This window comes from Myotis daubentonii, chromosome 14 (assembly GCF_963259705.1).
Source record: "Myotis daubentonii chromosome 14, mMyoDau2.1, whole genome shotgun sequence".
Classification (NCBI taxonomy): domain Eukaryota; kingdom Metazoa; phylum Chordata; class Mammalia; order Chiroptera; family Vespertilionidae; genus Myotis; species Myotis daubentonii.
The window spans coordinates 5,440,766-5,460,424 of NC_081853.1; the positions used below are offsets into that span (position 1 = coordinate 5,440,766).

The following is a 19,659-nucleotide window of genomic DNA, read 5'->3' on the forward strand; positions in this document are numbered from 1 at the left end:
TGTTTGGTGCAGTCAGGCTTTCTTCCAAATGGATTGGGGTGGTTGCTATTACTTTCACAAAAGGCACAATTAAAAATGGCAGAAATAGATGATGCGTTATACATATATTTTAGTAAATCAGCTACTTTTACAGAAATAAAATGCTCAAATGCTAAGTTTATAAAGCATAAAATGCCTTAAAGATATAAATATCAGCATGTCCAGGTCTTGTCTAATTATCACTCAATGACTAAAAAAACTAGACACAGATAATGACTATAATTATCAAAGTAAATTTTAACTCTCATTTTAAATTACTGCACAGTTATTGGCTAGATAAATACATTATTTAAATATATCATTCAATGTAACAACTTTGTTAAAAAGGTGCTTCTCAATATCTTAAAAATAACAAAGTGTGATATTGAAAAGAAGGAGAATAATGTTTGAGATTACAGGAGATGCAAATATTAAAGGTGGAATCTGAACCCAGATTCATCTTAATTAAAAAGAAGAGCTGACAGCAGTAGCATTTTATACTATACTAGAGGCCCAGTGCAGAAAAATTTGTGCACTCGGTTGGGGGGGGGTCCCTCAGCCCAGGCTGTGCCCTCTCACAGTCTGGGACCCCTCGGGGGATGTCCACCTGCTGGCTTAGGCCCGCTCCCCGGGGTATCAGGCCTAAGCTGGCAGTCAGACATCCCTCTGGCAGCCTGGGAGCCCTGGGGGGATGTCCACTTGCCAGCGGGGAGCAGGCCTAAACTGCAGTCGGACATCCTTAGTGCTGCTGAGGAGGCGGGAGAGGCTTCCGCCATCACTGCTGTGCTGGCAGCTGGCAGCCTGGCTTGAGACTGAGCAGAGCTCCTCCTGTGGGAGTGTACTGACCACCAGGGGGCAGCTCCTCCATTGAGCATCAGCCCCCTGGTGGTCAGTGTGTGTCATAGTGACCAGTCATTCCCAGTCTTTCTGCTGTTAGGGTCAATTTGCATATTACCCTTTTATTATATAAGATAGAAGCCTGGTGCACGAGTGGGAGCCAGCTGGTTTGCCCTGAAGGGTGTCCTGGATCAGGGTGGGGGTCCCGCTGGGGTGCCTGGACAGCCTGGGTGAGGGGCTGATGGCTGTTTGCAGACTGGCCAACCCCCCGAGTGGGGACCCTCACCCGATGGGGGTGTGGCCAACCTGAGTGAGGGGCTGAGGGTTATTTTCAGGCTGGCCACACCCGCGGGCTGGAAGCAGGTATCTGGGATTTATTTATCTTCTATAATTGAAACTTTGTAGCCTTGAGTGGAGCTCAGGGCTGGCAGGGCAGGCGGGAAGCTTGGCTTCCTCCATTGCTGGGGGCAACGCAAGCCTGCTGCTCACTCCAGCTCTGTGGCCACCACCATCTTATTTGGGTTAATTTGCTCCTGATTGGCTGGTGGGCGTGACTTGTGGGTGTAGTGGAGGCATGGTCAATTTGCAAGTTTCTCTTGTATTAGATTAGATATACATAACAAAATATTTCTATTCTTCCAAATATTCTCAGGTAGATATGGTTCATTGGTCAGCTCTTCTCTGAAGATTGGTGCTCCCTTCCATGGCATAGCATGGTTACTAGAAAACCCAGACAAGGACCATATTTCCCAGGCTCCCTTGGTTTTGGGCAGTCATGTGACTAGTTATGGTATACGCCTTGTGAACTGAAATGATGCTTCACATGAGGGTGAAAGCAAAGAAATAAAGCAGACTTGAGAATAGCTTCTAGGAAATAACACTGAACTAGATCAGTGGTGGGTAAAAATTAAGGGGAAAAATAGGTCAGGAGCCTTTAGTGTTTTAGGAAACTGTATTGCCCTAATGACAACAATCTCAGATTTTTAAAAAAAGGATTTAGCTGTCAGAGCTTAAAACTACCCTTGTGCTCCCAGTTCAGTATGAATGAAAGGTACGCTGTGAAAGGTACAGGGTGAGGAGGGCACAGGCCTGAGCCTCCCTTCAGGTGAAGCCAGGAGGTGATGGATGAGCAAACCCTACTGGAGGGCAGAGGCAGCGCTGTGGAGGGAATGGACCTGGACTTTCTCCCATGCACAGGGCAGGAGTCCGTGCAGTGTCCTTTGGGCAGGATTTCGGATTGTTAAGAAATGGTGACCACTATTTCTTTTCTGCTCTGAATGGGAGTTTTTAAACTGACTGTCCTGCTCCAACACCGATCTAGTTAGTATGTGGGATGGGGAGAGGGGTGATTCCTCATGCTCTGGTGTCTAGGAGGGCAGGTTATGAGGAGGAGTCTCAGCTACAATGGATGGAGAAATGATCTGCCACCTGGAGAGTCCGGCCTTTGGGCTGTTTTGGGGGAAGGGGAAGGCGTGTGATGTGCATGGGAGATATTTGGTGGCTGGAGGTAAGTCCTGTGGAAGAGACAGTGCTCTTATTTCACAGAGAAAGAAAGTGACAGGGAAGCAGCTGCTTGCACAGGCTATTTTCAGCTCCCTTGCAATACAGTGGGGCCACTCACCACTGCGATGTGAAAAGATGTGATGTGGGTCATTCCTGGGCCCATGTGGATAAGAGGTAGATGGGCCTTCTCCCCTGCCTGCCACTTGGCGTGGATGCCCCCGTAGCCGTGCACCACAGAGCCACAATACGGAAGGATCACGGTTCCCGAAGCACCACATGAAGGAGAGCCACCAGCCATTCAGTATGCAGGAACCAGTTCGCATATGAGCAAGACGTACATTTCTATTATGTTCAGTAACTGAATCAAGCAGCTGGGGTTTACAGGAGTATATCGTCAAATTAGTGCTCCTCCATCCTTAGCAGATGTCTGGTGGAGAGAAGGTCTTTAGGAAAGATTGCCTATAAAATACCTAATCTGTTCCCTTCTATTGGCACTAAAATCTATTGCTGGTTTCAGTCAGACTAGCTGAGTACTGATTCCTGCACTAAGTCATTCTGCATATACCGCCTATAGAATTTATTTTACTGAATTGTGGGAGGCTATCAGCCCACTGTGAGGAATGTTGGCAAAGTATCCCATGGATTTTGTGAGATAGGTTCCCCTGCCCCCTCTTCCTTCCTCTCCTTACTCATTAAATATGCATTAGCTGCCATAGTGTCATGCCTGCTATTGGGGTGCTGGGATGTGATGAAGATGCTACTATTTTACGCAGTGCCCTTTTTATTTCAACTTGGGAGACTTCTCTCTGGCATTCTCTCTCTCCTCAACAGTTGCCAGAATTAAGCTGAGAGCTTTCTAAATATTGTAACCAACCTTGTTTCCCTGTCTACTACAAGGCTTAAAGCCAACCTGCGGCCCACTGCTGGAGTATTCACAGCCTCCGTGTGTTCTCATCCCTTCAGCCTCTTCTTCTGTTTCCTCCCCTATTTTCTCTGTACTCACTCCTTTCAGATCTATACTAGTGGTCCAGTGCATGTATTCGTGCACATTGAAAGGAAATTAATTAGAAGGTGGCTGGTGGGGCTGGACTGGGTGAGACAGGCTGGATGGGCCCTAGAGCCAACCTCCCCTGGTCCCTCCCCAGCCAGCCACACCTGGGCACAGTTCAGCAGTAAACCAGATTCGGGGTCAGCAGTGCCCCAACCACAACATAACCCACAGCCAAAGGTGGAATTGCATGGCCCCGCGAGGAATCGGGCTCTTTCCTCTCTGGTTCTGGGGTGCATCACTCAAGACTTGCTGCTGCCAAGTCACCACAGCTCGGCGGCCCTGGCATTGCGAGTCTGCCCCCTGGTGGTCAGTGCACGTCATTCCTACCGGCCAGTTGGCCAGTAGGATGGTGACTTAGCTTTTTATATATATAGATAACATTTCATCTTTCCTTGCCGCGAGGGTTGCATCCTTGTAAGTTACCTTTAATCTCTTCTGGAATATTTGTAAGTGTAAAATGAAAAGAACAGAAACAATTTTCAGGACTATTTAGAGTTTCCTGATGAAGTGGTCTTGGCTCTCCCTGTGAATGAGCCATGGGGTCAGGTGTAGCAAAGATGAGGACCGGTCTTGCTGAGCCCCAGCATTTAGTAAGACCCAGTGCTTTGTTGTTCATTGTCGAAGCTTTATGATTATTTAATTTCAACTTTTCAAAGAGATATCTATTTGTTCCAAACTCTGTGTTAAATTCAAATCAGAACCCGCGTTTGGAATGTACTCTGAACAATTCTGTAATTTATTCTATATTGTACACTAAACACCTGCTTGCCTCACATTTGGAGACTATGCTATTAGATCATCAATTAATGAAAACTTGGCTCAAATTTTAACATTAGCCTGGAAGGCAAGAAAGCAATTTGGCCCCAACTTGTCTTTCTAAATGTTTTTCCCCATTATTCCCTGAAGCACCAGCCAAACTAATTGGTGCCCTTGAAACATGCATTATGGTTTTTATCTCTATGCTTGTTTCTCCTGTGAACTGCATCTGGGTTAAGAACAATAGCTTACATTTAAAGAGCACTTGTCTGCCAGGTATTGTAAATCCCTTTACTTGCACTGATCCTATCAGCTAGATATTATTATTTTTTTTCATTTTACAGATGAGGAAACTGAGGTCAGATAAAAGCTAAATTCCTTTTGTGTCTATATTACATGTTATCTTTATCTTGCTGTGTGGGATGTATCCATGTAAGCCAGCATTTATGAAATGTTTATAAGTGGAAAATGAAAAGACCAGAAATAAATCTATTTCCAGAAAGAGCTGTAATTCCAACCCATCCTGCTTATGCTCTCCAAATAAAATAAAAATAAAATCATAAATAAATAAAAATTGAAGAAAAAAAGATAATGCTAAGAAAAAAGAAAAGAAAAAGAAAAGTACTTTTGTTGAAATGTATCCATTTTACAGTAGGATGGCCATTCAGAGAATATGGTCTGTCATATTGCCAAAGAGAGTACCCATTATTTAAAAAAAATTATTGTAAACTTGAACAAAATTTGTCTAAAGTTTATTCTTACACACAATGAGTTAAGCAGTTATAAAATAAAGCAGCCCCCTAAGTGTTATTCCATCTCCCCTCTCCAGAAAAAATCCCTTTGCCTCTTCAAGCTTATTCTTGTGGAATTCACTTCCATATCTCTAAATAATTTACTTCTTGACCTAGCTGGTTTGGCTCAGTGCAGAGAGCCTGAGGACTGAAGGGTCCCAGGTTTGATTTGGGTCAAGGACACATGCCTGGGTTGCAGGTTTGGTCCCCAGTAGGGGGTATGCAGGAGACAGCCGATGAATGACGCTCTGTCATCATTGATGTTCCTATCTCTCTCTCCCTCTCCCTTCCTCTCTGAAATCAATAAACATATATTTAAAAAAATAATATACTTCCTGGTTTCTTTTTCCAATTTTAGGCATGATATTGACTTCCTGCTATGGGAGTTATTTCTGTCCCCACTATCTCCTATCCCCACTATGTGTGGGCCATTCCTCAGTACAACTATACGTAACTTTGATGAGATTAGTATTCAGTGTAAAAACTATGTAGAGTTGAACTATGTTGTAATAAAGTAATTACATTTCCTTTTCTGCCTCCCCCCGAAAAAAATGAGATGTTCAATAATAACCTGAAGGAAGGGCCTGGTTTTTGGACGTATGGATTAGGTTAGACAGGAGCTGTTTGGGTCTCTGAAGCCGTGAGAATAAATGAATGAAGTCACCTCCGGAGAGTGTCTATAGTAAGAGAAATGGCAGCCAGAGGTACGCCAGTTTGTGCCTGATCTTGAAGGAAATGTACCCTTCTTGTTCCACTCTAAAATTCATCATCCCTATGAGATCTTTCAATCTCAGAGATGCTGTGTGCACACCAACAGGCACTTGAAAAATGAGTGTTTTCTCTTACTAGGACTGGCATTAGAAGATGATGTTCGTTTTTAATGTCTTCACTTTTGAATAGAAAACAAGCGCATCTCACTGAGAGCGTGAGATGTTCAGGCGACAGCAACCATGTGGGGAACAGTGTGTGTGGAAGGTAGGGCTATCAAAGAGGCAACCTACTTTGCTCTGCGTTGGCGCTGTCTGCGGTGTTAGCGTACTGCTTTCAAATCTGCTTCCAGACTCCACAGGGGGAGAGTGTCTTCTCAGTAGAGGACTCTCAATGCTGCCTCATCACACATACAATCCAAGTTGACTTACCATCCCATTTCCCACAGCAGATCCCAGCACTGTCTTTTCTAAGTATTTTACTAAACTATCTCACTTTTAAAAACTACATTAGGAACTGGAGATACACAGCTCAGTCACAACACTACTGCTTGGCCCCTGACTCTGAAGCCTCCTCCTGAATATGATCTTATTGTTCTTTGGGTTTCAGCCACCATGGCTTTCTCCCAAAGTCTCTATCAAAACCCAGGGCTTTCCCCGACGCTGTTCTCTTTCCTGGAATCTTCACCAGCTATCTTGAGTCACCCCTCACATCTCAGACTCGTCACTTCTCCACAGAAGTCTCAGCTTTCCAGCCTCCTTCACATCCTGTTATTACATCCTTTCCAAAGCCCGGGTTCTTTTCCTTTTGAAGTACGGTTTCTACTTGTGCATCTTTATGTTTGATTAGATTAAAGTCTGCCTGTCCTGCTGAGCTGTAGGCTCCACAGGTGCCAGGGGCTATCTCTGCTCATCGTTATGTGATCAAGTGCTTGGCATAACTTCTGGCACACAATCAATGTCCTGAAGATAATAGTTGAATAAATGAATACATAGGTAAATCTCTTTAGCAGAGAAGATGACAAGTCAACAAACTATTACAGTACTTTATGGTCAGTTAAGATAAGTGTTGTTCAGGAGGATGTTGCTATGCAGAGGAGAGCATCTGTTAGCTTTAGGCATGGTGGGTTGAGGGAGGACCCCTGGAATTGGTGATACAAGTTCGGAAGGGAAGTCAGAGTCAATTGAGGACACATTTTAATTAGATAAGAGTCCAGATTATGGCAGTATTTAAATTCGGGAATGGTGAGAAAATGGTGAGAGGTCGATGGGTTTGAGATATATGGGACGTGGGTGATGATGGTGTATATGCTAAAGGGGGTGCTTAAGTACGTCTAGCATACCTGCACGGTGCTGTCCTTCTGCAAGGAGGGGAATACAGGAAGTGAACAGGTACTCTGCACCTTTCCTAGCCATGCTTCTGATGCTCTCTCCTACCCATCTTGGGCGGAAGTTCCTCATACGGGGCCCCAGAACTCCTGCTACCTTATCCTGGATCAAATAACATAACACCTCTCTAAGGCATCAGATTTCTTCTCTATAAAACCGAGTGTTAATAGTACCGATCTTAGAAGGCTGCTGTTGTGAAATTGACCTGAAGTAATAATACAAGCAATACACAAGGTCAGCACATAGTAAGGGCTCAATTATAACCCAGTACAACTAGTATTTTTAAACTAGTACTTTAACTATAGTTGAGAAGACCTATGCCAGCTGACCTGGACAGACTTAATCTCCCTAGTTTCTGGAGGAAAGAGAAAGAGAACGAGGCAGATAACTAAGGAGAACCCAAGAGGAAAGGTGACATTATCAGTGAGACAGAGCCATGGTGAACACACATGCCTGACCCAGTTGCAGCTGCCTAGAGGCCTGCTATGAGACACATCTGCTCTTGAGTTTTGAGGCCCTAATACATTCTCACAATAACTCTCTTTTCATTTGAGCTACTACTAAGAAGGCTTAGGTTTCTTGCATCCTGAGAATGTTGATGAGAGCAGCATTAGCATAAAGCAAAATTATTTTATAGTAAGAAGGAGAGCATGAATGACAACTTCTAAGTTGGCACATGTAGGCAATTCTACACTTGAAAGGAAATGACCTTCCTTTAAGTGAGTGGCTGGTTAACCATACAATCATTTTACCAGCCTAACTAATATTAGTTGACTTTGAAATTTAGTTCATTAAATCTTACCATTAATTTTTTAAAATAATGCCATAATGAAAATGTCAAATAACACTAGGGATTATAAGTGAAATAGTTATTTTGGGGAAAGTGAGAATGTTCCACAAATGTTCTAGCTCCATTGGAGATCTTAATTCTATCTAACCTTGTGTAAGTGGTACATGAAATTTCCTTTCCATGTCCATCCCACCCAATAGGAGCCCAGGTCTCTCCTCTGGCTTCCTGGTTTTGTAAGTGTCCTGGGGTCACCTATCAGGATGAAATGTGAAGGAGGGCTTAGGACACTGGTGATTCCTGTTGGACAGTCAGTGCGCCATGTGCTATATGCTATTCATGGATGTTCTAACTGGAAGACAACCAAAAGGATATGAAGAGGGAGTGCTGAGCTATCATACATAATGCTCTCCTGGTGGGCAGCTGGAGAGGTGGTCTACCAGGGGCGACACGTCTCTCTGATGGCGGTGGCAGAGAGCCTTTGCTCCAGTGAACCACACTTCTCCTCCCCCTGTGGTCCCCTCTCCCTCAGCTCACAGCATCCATCATAGTCTGGGGGTAGAAAAAAAGTAATTCTTCAATTTATGTCTAAGTATTTAAATGGCTTTTGAACTTAATCACCAAATATTTGGGTCTCTGTTCTTTGGTTAGTGGGTAACTAATGTTTCATTGTTTGGGCTTGGGACAGACCCTCAAAAACTCAAGGAGCTGGAAAGGATGGAGGAAGACACCATTAATTTTCAAAATAGTATCCATTCTCATTAGTGTCTACACAGCCTTAGCTGAAATGACCGGCATCTTCCACATAGAAATGTACTGATATTCTCAGCAGCTTCCAGTGCTACTGCAGAAGGACAGGGCTATAAATTTCCCGAGAACCGTGAAAGAACAAGCCGCACTCGTTATTCATATGGAAAGCACATAAGTAACACAGGACTTCTCTAGGCTGGAGCCCAGCTAGAGGGCTGGGAGCTGACTCCTTAGATTTAGAACAACATTCCCCCCGCCCTTTCTGAATAGAAAAAAAAAATGAATAAAGTGCTCTCATTTCAGACAAGAGCAGGTCTTTGAAAACACCTGAGTTCCTTGGATGGAAACCAGTGACTTTGGGGCTACTTTAGGGAAATTTTCTTGTTGATGAATTTGATATTATTGTAACCCAGTATATCGCAGCTATGTACATGACAGGGTTTGTGTGTGTCATGACATGATGTCTCTCTGTCTCTCACTCTCTTACACATACATACATAAACACACACACACACACACACACACACACACACACACACACACGTGAATGACAAATATTTGTGCAGAGAATTTTATACCGCCCAAATGACTATAAAGATGGACTTATGATGGAACATACTGTATTTAGGCCCAAGTATATGCACTAAATATACTTTTATGTATAGTTTGAAGTGACATCAAAATCTTTATATTTCTTAGATAATATCAAGATTAATTAATTTGATCCTGTTAAGGAAATGCAGAGTATTACACATCCAATAATTGTTGCTAAATAAAGTTACCACCAATAGATATCTACACTAATAAAAGAGAAAAATGGTAATTGGCGTATGGTGATACCCTTTTCATTGGCTAATCAGGGCTATATGCAAATTAACTGCCAACTAAGATTGGCAGTTAACTGCCAACTAAGATTGGCAGTTAACTGCCAACTAAGATTGGCTGTTAACTGCCAACAAGATGGTGGTTAATTTGCATATGTAGGCACAATGCAGGGAGGCGAAAGGGAAAGCAGGAAGAAGCCCCCTGCCACTGACAGTGATCAGAAACCCAGGGGGTAGCCAAGAGCTGGGGGGCAGGGCAAAGGCGGCCCTGGGGCCGCCTTTGCCCTGCCCACCAGCCATGATCGGAGAATCAGGTGCCTTTTCCACCCTGGCCAGTGATAGCAGGAAGTAGGGGTGGAGCCAGCGATGGGAGCTGGGCACGGTAGAAGCTGGCAGTCCCAGGAGCTAGGGGTCCCTTGCCTGGGCCTAAAGCGAAGCCCATGATCGTGGGGCCACTGCAGCTGCGGGTCCCCGCTGCCCGGGCCGGATGCCTAGGCCAGAGGCGTTAGGCCTGGGCAGGGGTGGAGCCTGCAACCTTGGGGAGCTGGGAGTCCTCTGCCCAGGCCTGACACCTCTGCCGGAGGCCTCAGGCCTGGTCAAGGGGCTGATCCGGTGATTGGTGATCGGAGGGTGATGAGGGTCAACTCCTCTGGCCGAGGCATCAGGCCTGGGCGGGGACCAGAGCCAGTGATCGGGGGCGATGGGGGTCCCCTGTCCAAGCCTGACACCTCTGGCAGAGGCGTCAGGCCTGGGCAAGGGGCAGAGCCAGCAATCGGAGGGGTCTGGGGGTCCCCTGCCCAGGCCTGACGCCTGGGCCAGAGGCATCAGGCCTGGGCTGGGGGCAGAACCAGTGATGGGGGGAAATGAGGGTCCTCTGCCCAGGCTTGACGCCTCTGGCAGAGGCGTCAGGCCTGGGCAAGGGGCCGATCCTGTGATTGGAGGGTGATGGGGGTCAACGCCTGAGGGCTCCCAGTATGTGAGAGGGGGCAGGCTGGGCTGAGGGACACTCCCCCCCACACACCCAGTGCACAAATTTCGTGCACCGGGCCCCTAGTAATGCATATAACTTGTATTATGTTCCCCAAACATCCAGTCTCATTACAAAATTTGATATTTCTCTTCTATCATTTTAGTGAATCAAATAAAGAAAAGTAGCTGAGTTTGTAAGCTGTTTATCACTGAGTATGACTTCCATGTAATTTTTCTCCCTTCCCTCCTTAATACTGGGTATTACCAACCTTTTTATCTCTGCCCATTTGATTGATGAAATATTGTGTATTAGTGTTTAATTTATACTTCTTCAATTAAGTGATGTTGAGCATTTCCCCATGTTTACCAGCCAATCTTTCACTGAAAGAGTGAAATATATAAGACATTTCCTTATACTTAAAAAATACAAATTCAGACCATTTTATATAAAATGACACCATTTTCATTTATCAAGTTTTATGTGTGGGCATCTGTAGGCCTGCATGTATATAGATATTTTCTGTAATATACACAGAAATATGGGAACAGTTGTTCCTTCTGATAATTAGGATATGAGAGTACTGATGGGGGAGGAAAAAAGAGGGGTCTACTGATATTTTTATATTTTCTTTGCTATTTTGTATACATGCTTTTATTTCTACTTATACCCAATTATGTGTATTATTTTTATACTATACAGAATTGTTTTCCAAAAAAATTAATTTTCTTATTAACTTGAGAATAGTAGGGGGGACTCTGAGCCAGAGCTATCCATTCTTCTGTCTTCAGCAATCAGGCAGGTAACATGCATGTGCCGGAGCCAGGTATGATCATAGGCATGGTGAGCCTGTGGGAACTGAGAGGCACACAATGTCACATTCCCATCACTCTGCTGCCCTATGGAAAAGGCCTGAGGGTGGTGTCTGCCCCTGGGCTGTGAGCTGGCAATGGCTGCTCTACACTACAAAGAAATGACATCCAGTATCAGAGGTAGGGGACCAGCTGAAGATGGAATTCATACTCTTTATTATGCGAAGGAACTGGTACAGAAACTGATGTTTAGTATGAAAAACTGTGTCCATGCTTGCACGTCCTTCCTCTCATTCCTCTTACTAACACAGGCTTCCTAATTCCTCTTACCCAAGCAGTGTTAAGTGTCAAGTAGGGGAGCACAAGAATTCATATGTAATTCAGAAGTTATACCTGAAAAATGCCACCGTCTTCTAATAAAAATGACTGGATCTCCTTTCACAAATGCCTCCTGATAAAGCCAACTGAGCTCGGCATTCATAACAAGCTAGAACCTTCCTTGATAGAACAAAGCAAGTTTTAAATGAAGACCGTAGGAAGGGAGCAAGGAGCACTGCTGTGGCCCGTCCCAGACCCACCTCCACAATTCATTCCTTGGTATTTCATTGTGTGGGATGGCAAGTAACAAATGGCAGAACCAAAGCAGGCCCTCTGCCCTTCCCTACAATGTTTCAAATCTGTGACTAACAATAAGGGCTTAAGCTTTGCATATTGTCTTTGCTGGGGAAGGTCTCTAGATGGTTCCAAGCTACAGCTGAGTCTGCCATGTCACTGAGACAGGAGCCTGGTCAGCCAGCCTGAGGGAAAAACACTGAGCTCTTGGCATAGCCGTTCTCAGCCAGCCCGGAAGACCTACAAAAACACTTAGAGAGACGAAAACGGAACGTCCTCTATCTGGTCGGTACCAGCATGGCCCAAAGTCTAATGCACAGGACACTGGGTCTGCAGGATGCATTACAGAGAAAGGCTCTCTCATCAAACATGCGTACTTGAAACATCGGTGCATCACTTTGTAAGATATCTGACTGTCTAACCACCATGCTGTACCCCTGAAACTAACATAACATAATAAATAATGTAAACTGTAAATGAAGAAAGAAATTTTTAAAAAAGAAAACGTTTGAAAATACTGTGTTCAAGCTCCTCAAGCTTCTTATCTGTGAAACGTCTCAGGACCTTACTTGCTATCGTGGTTTGGAAGCTAAGGAGGGGCTATTTCACGCCACATTCGTCATGTACATTCCATGGTCTTCTACAGAGAACTGGTGCTGAATTTCAAGTTTCCTCCGATTCCCAGACCTTTTTCTCCACCACATCTGTCTCTAAGGAATATGATGGTATGTGGTCAAGAAACTTTTATCAGGGTATTTCCATGGTAAGGATTGATCTCCAGAAGCATTTTTTTTTTTTTTTTGCAGAGATTCTGGTTCTTAAATTATATATAATGTACTTGAAAAAAGTTGAAGTCTCAATCTACTAAATAAGTTTTATTTAGTTAAAAATAGTTATAAGCTGTGACCCTGAGTACAAACTGTTGTTTGGACGGATGAAGGACCCAGTCCTATGGATAGATGCTTTAATATGTCTTCTCGGTGTGGAGTCTCTTACTTCTCTCTTTTGTTACAGTTCTTTCTGATCTTTCCTTCCCATGTCCCTGTCTGTCTTCTTCCTTGTGTATCTGTTTGTCTTCCTGGGTTTAGCCTTGTGCATCTTTATTTCTGTCTCTCTTGCTCTGATCCTGGAGGCTAAGTATGATGAGCAAGGAGCTGTGTCTTGATATATTGTGGGGGTTTTTCTTCACAGAAATAGGTAGGATGGCTTTCTCATTATGTTAACTGTACTCTAATAGTTAACATCAGAAATCTGGGATTTCCATAACTGAAAATTAGAAAGTTACATGTTATAAGCTGACCTCTTCTTGCTGTTGCCTTTGGCTTGTATCCCAGTATAAAAAGACAAGAATACCAAGTAAAGTTTGCTAGCCATCAGAGTCATTAAAATGGTCATAATTTATACTGGATGGGAAAGGAAGGCCTATGAACTTATCATGAGGATTTCTCTTAATTAGATTGATACTAAAATCCACCATTGAACAAAAAGACATCCTCTACTAACCAGTAGTTATAATCATTTTTTCACATATTTCTCTAAGTTAGAAATAGACATAAATTACATGAGAATAAACTCTAGAGAAAAACTGAATGAAAGTTTCCCCATGAAAGTAATTTTATCCTCTATGCCTTAAGCACTGAAGCTTTAGTCATGCTCTAAAACTGAAATCATATTTACAAAGCTGCTTCTTACATAGGGCAATCAATCAACCATCCTTAAGACACAGGAAGGGAAGAGGCAGGTACTGCCCAAAGTGAAGCACGGTAGTCCCGGAAGTGTCCACGTGGTTAGACTTTCTTCCTTTTCTCAAAGCCCCTGGGATAGAACCTGTGCTGTGTTAGATCCTGGTTCGGTTGTGATTGACAGTCAGAGGCCCTGGAGTCAGGGAGGCCAGGCGACCTCCTGCTCTGCCAGTGCGGGCTGCGGGGTTTTGAGCAAGCCTCCCAATCTCTGTGGCTCGCTTCTTGGTGGGTAAAATGGAATAATGGAAGGAATACCACATGGGCTTGGAGGTAGAATTAAATAAATGTACAGACTTGAAGGGCGTGGAAAAGTGGTAAGCCTTCAAGAAAATGTTAGCCATTATTTTTATTATTGTTATCATTATTTTTATTAATTATATTTCATTAATTTTAAAATGTTGAGCTGGATATTCTATGCCATTGCAGATCAATTAGAATAATAAAGCATATTTTAAAAAGCCTCCTTTATGTTTGTTTGTTTTCCATATCTGCTTGGAAAAGGTCTTCCCTAAAGTAAATAATTATGTTTTGAAACACCATCTCTTGTTTGTGAGCTTTTATTTTATTTTAGGTTTAGTCCCTGGAAAGTACAACTGACCTGGGAACAACGTGGGTTTGAACGGTGCGTGTCCACTTATACGTGAACCTTTCATATCTGTCAGCTTCGCATCTGTGGATTCAACGAACCACAGACCAAAAAGCAGTTTTGCATTTCCAACCATGGGTTCCAACCATGAATTTGAAATACAGCTTTTGGTTCTTGGTTGGTTGAATCCACAGTATTGAAGGGCACACTGTAGAGTTATACTCAGATTTTCAGCTACTTGGGGCTGGGGGTGGGGAGGTGAGGGTGGCACCCCTAACCCCAGCATCGTTTAAGGAGATTAAGAACTGTCATTGGAGATTAATAGAAGGTTGTACATTATAGTCCGAGTTGGTCTCAACCAGAGATATTGAGTAAGGGTGTCCCCACCCCCATTTTGGGTTATGGATTTAATTAAAACACTTCAGGGTGTGGATTAAACTATAAAGGCATATTCCTTCAGAATCGTGCTAGACCCAAGTCCAAGGTATCCTGCTTTTTATAATATTTACAATGAGTACCCCCAAATTTAAGTTGTTGAGCATGCTTTTTGCCATTTTCAGTCACTAGCCAATAGAATATCATTTTAAAACTAAAATTCACTACTTAAAAATTTCTCCAAATATCGTAAATCACACTTTTAAATAAGTTGCTAAGATTGTACTGCAGAATTTATGTCCCGTTTAAAATGATCTGGCTTCAGGTTTGGAATATATGCTTATTATTATAATCCAATACATGCTTATTTTAAAATCTTCTGTTCCTCTGCTTTTGAAAGTACTGTAGAAATTGTCACTGACCCACACTTTCAGAGGAAAGTGAGTAACAGCCCTCAGAACCCTTGTGATGGGAAAGGCACCAGGTGCGACAGATTATATTTAGGACAAATGTGCTTCGTGAACCAACAAGTGCTGTCAGGGGCAGGGGCTGGTTCTAGGCTTCCTGGGCTGAGGAAGGTAAGTGCACTAAGCCCCATCTATGCACCAAAGTGGGACATAGTTAGATAAATGATGGTGATCCTCCCTGAATCTATGTGGCTACTGACAGAGATGTCCAAAGAGTGTGTATTAAGTTGGGAAATGCTCACCATATAGCAAATGAAACAAACTGCTGATCAAACAGTACTACAATATTTTAGTTTAATAAAATACATAGTATGTGAGTTTCTCTCTAATAAGGGGTAAGGCTGGAAAGAGGTGCACATGTTACCTTATAAAGCAATGATAATCTTTGAGCAACAATGTTATGGGTGATTTTAATGTAAAGATGCTTTTTTTTTTTTAAGTTTTCAAGATTCCTAAAATGAACATGCATGTATTCCTGAATATGGCATTCGCTATATCCAGGGTAAATGGTCAGAAGCAGTTCCAAGAAAAGTTGGTGACTAAAATGCCCCTGTGTTGAATTAACATAAAAACAGGACTTCGTGAAGCAATGCCTCCTCTGACCAGCATGCATTTGTGAAACAGGAAACAGAGGCCATCATTTAACGAGCACTGGATGGGAACCGGCCATCATGCAGAACACAGTGTACACATGACTCCCTTAACTGCGTGAAGTAGAAACAATTATTATCCCCATTGCACAGACCAGGAAGCAGGTTAGAAAAGAAATGTCACTCGCCCAAGGTCATGGCTTAATTACTGTACTAGAAATATTAATTTACATCCACACTTCAGATTTAATCTGCATGTAGAGATCTAGGCCATTAAGTCCATTTTGATCATAGCAACACACAGACTTGCCATCCATGGCAGTGGATCCCAGGAAACCAGCCAGCGGGAGACTCTGGAACACTTTATTCTTTGACTTTCACTTGGAAGATAGAGACTAATAACCCTCGTGCCCGAATCTACCACCCTAAGGGTTCGGAGTTTCCCACGCCAAACAGACCTGCTCTGAGAGACAAATGCTACCATGACATGGCTTAGCTTCTCCCAGAATGAGGGCCAGCTGTCACCCCTCTGCCAGCAGACACAGCATCCCTCTCGGTGCCTGGCATCCAAACCCTGAAGGCAGTTACAGCTCTCCATCATTAGAGACAAAAATGAACTGAAACGAAATGGGATTTATCATTAACAGACTCAGGGCTTTCTTTGGCGAGAACAGGAGAAACCATCATGGTTTTATGTTTATTGGCTTCTAGGACCAAGAGTTTTCTCTGGTGAGAGGGTGAGGCAGCTTTTCTGGTCTAGCCGCCTACCTTCCCCGCACTGGTGGTGCCTCGTTGTGTTGACTGGGATTTAGAAATAACCACATGCAGGTTTCTCCACTGACATTTGGGGCTGAATGACAGTTTGTGGTGGGGGGTCTCTGCATTGTAGGATGTTTAGCAGCACCTACCCACCACATGCCAGGAGCACCCCTTAGTTATAACGAATGTCTGGACTGAAATGTCTCCAGACATTGACAAATAAACCCCGAGGATCACCCTGATGGAGAACTCTAGTTCGCGGTGTGTTTCCTCTCCTCACTTTTTTACATCCTTAACAAAGTAGCTTGACCTGCCCACAGAAGAGAATGGGCACCTGTGCATGCCACATAAGTTTGTAAGTTTGTTCCTTTGGCTGATTGGGCAAAGGTTGGCATGTGACCGAGGCTGGGCCAATCATATTTAGTGTTTTCAGAGAATGCATTTAAGACATAAACTGAGTCAAATATATTTGGGACATATCATGATGTTGAGGGAGTTCAGAGCAGGCACAATGGAAATGAAAGCCTCATGCCGTCCTTGAGTTGTAGGGAGGCAAAGGCTCAAATCCTCGAAGAGGGAGCCAGTCCACACAAAGGAGAATGAAGGAAACAGGTCGGAAACAAAGCAAAGCAGATGGAGAATTTTTGAATTCTCCAGGCAGCTGAGGTTTGGCTGAATTTCCTGTGACCGGCTCGCCCAGACTCTTTCTATTTTCTTAAAAAATAACTTCATCTTTACTTGGCCCAGGTTGAGACTGTTTCTCTTACCAACTACACAGTGATTCGTAATGAAAATCCGTAACGGGAGCCAATCTGGAAGGTTTTTACCATCTATATCTAGAGCCAGAAGAATGAGCCCCGAGCCAGAAAAGCCAAGCTCCATTCCTGCCGTGTGACCCTGAGCATGTGACTCGCTTCTTTAATCCTGATTTCCTTACTGAGGAGTTTGGAGGTCAACTCATACGTGGCTCTAAAATGATAAAAGCTGAAGCTGGCAAGAGAAATGTGTGGTCCCTTTGAACCGTGGACTCACTGTTTGATAGATCATACAAAATTGCTTTAAAGATGGTGCTCAAGACCTAGTATTACTGGGTCAGTTACTCAGGGATCAAGAGTTAGTTAAGCCCAGCTGGTGCTGCTCAGTGGTTGAGCATTGACCTATAAACCAGGAGGTCATGGGTTCAATTTCCAGTCAGTGCACATGCTCAGGTTGGGCTCCATCCCCAGTGTGTGTGTGTGTGTGTGTGTGTGTGTGTGTGTGTGTGTGTGTGTGTGAGTGGGGGTGTGTGCAGAGGCAGCCGATGGATGATTCTCTATCATCATTGATATTTCTATCTCTCTCCCCCTCTCCCTTCCCCTTTGAAATCAATAAACATATATTAAAAAGAAAAAGAGTCAGTTGAGCTACGACTTATCATCCATGAGACACTGAAAATTGCTTAACCCTTCTAAGCCTCACTTTCTTCATGAATTAAATGCAGGGCAAGTGTACCTGTGCCAGGGGTCCCTGTCTCCTGGTCTTCAAGCCCTGGCCCATTTCCACACTGAATGCAAGGGCTAATGTGTATAACCAATAGGTTATCATGGAAACAATGACGTGTCACTTCTGAGCTTAGATTGTCAAAAGGTCATTTTGGCTTCTGTATTGTTCTCTTGGCTCACACACTATGGGGGAGGCCAGATGCCATGTTGTCAGGACGCCAAGCTTCTACAGAGAGGTCCCCTGGCGAGGAGCTGGGGCCACCTGCCCACAGCCAGGTGAGTGAGCCGTGTTAGAGCCTTCTTCCAGTACCAGGCAGGCTGTGACTGCAACTCCAGGAGAAACCCTGAGCCAGAACCAGCCAGCAAAGGTGAATTCTTGACCAACAGAAACTGAGATAATGTCTGCTGTTTAAAGCTGCTAAATGTGGAGGGTAATTTGTTGCAGAGCAAATGATCTAGTGCATGAGAAGTGTTTAGGACAGTGCTTGGCACACTCCATCATGAATGTATGTGAAGCACCGAGCATATAGTAAATGCTCATTAAATATGTGTTAAATGAATGTTAGGAATTGTTTTCTTTACTACCATTATCACCCTCATCATTGTATGCAACCTCAATCCAAAATCACTTCCCAAATGAACTGGATTCTCACATTTCTTCTCTAAAATTGTTAAAATAGAGCTACTTAAAACGTGATAGCCCGAGAAACAAGAATTCAAACTCTACCCTGAGGGCTGGCATTTACTCTGGATGCGCCGTGTTCACTATCCTGGGCCACATTTAGGTGAAATAGAAATACATGTTATGCCCGGTGAGCCCAACCCCAGGTGAGCACCCGGAGAGAGAGGTAACACCAGTGACTCACCGTCCACACAGGAAGGCCGGTTCCTGGTCGTTCCGGCCACTTTCCCAGGTAGACAGGAGCACTTCACCGTCTGCGACCGCTCCTCGATGCGGTTCTTGTTACAGCATCTGTGCGCGGCTATCACTTCACACGTCCCTCCTTCTGGCAAGAGAGAAAGAATAGGGCATCTGGTGAGAGAGGATTCAAGCGGCCATTTATGCCTGTGGGGATCCGAGGGGAAGGCTGGGGAAATGGTGTAAGGGAGAGAAATGATAGAAACAGCCACCCTGAGATCTAATTCCTACGGGATTCTTCCCACCCTCTCCATGTAACATGTACATATACATGTAGACACAATTACGTACAAGGTCTGTGTGATCTTGAGGAGGACAACGGCATTGTAATACACTTCAAATGCAACAAAGGCACCACACAGAGGCCTGGGGAGGGCGACTGGGGCTGACGCACTGAAAGGCCGAGCTCAGTGAGCGCCTGGGGCTGCCACAGAGAAAGGGGCAGCCTGACTTGAGTGCCTGAGACATGGGAGCTCACTCCTGTGTTACCTTTGATTTGCAATTCTCTGCGCTCCCGTTAATGGCACGCACCTGCTACTCCAGCGATGTAGCACCTGCAGAGGTGGGAGGACTGCCCAGGATTTCTCTCTCCCTCCCGCCTCCTGTCCTCTCTCAAGGGGGCTCCATAGAACATCTAACTGGGAGTCATTTCCCCAATCCAGATCCATCCCAGAAATTATGGGAATAACCGCTGGGGAAATAGGTCTATGCTGTAAATGGCACCTCGAACCAGAGACCGAAGCAGAAGGCTTCGCTGGTTGCTGCAGGCCAGCCATGCATTCCTCAGCGTTCCATGGCACCTACTCATGTCTGTCCCTCTCCTCCGGGTTCTTCCCGGGCGCACTGCCTGACTGTGAGGTTTGGTGAGCATTCAGGTGGGCCTGAGCTGCCTGCAGGGCATCCCATTCCCAGGGGACATAAATGACACTCCAAGTG

At 44.3% G+C, this 19,659-nt stretch overlaps 1 protein-coding gene across 1 annotated transcript in view; it reads right to left on the reverse strand.

The window, feature by feature from the left end:
• Positions 1-19,659, reverse strand: part of TAFA1 (TAFA chemokine like family member 1) — a 499,757-nt gene that overhangs the window by 87,077 nt on the left and 393,021 nt on the right. The window contains exon 2 of the mRNA XM_059663020.1: positions 18,671-18,811. Within this exon, the coding sequence (XP_059519003.1) occupies positions 18,671-18,811 (141 nt within the window). The remainder of the gene's footprint in view (positions 1-18,670; positions 18,812-19,659) is intronic.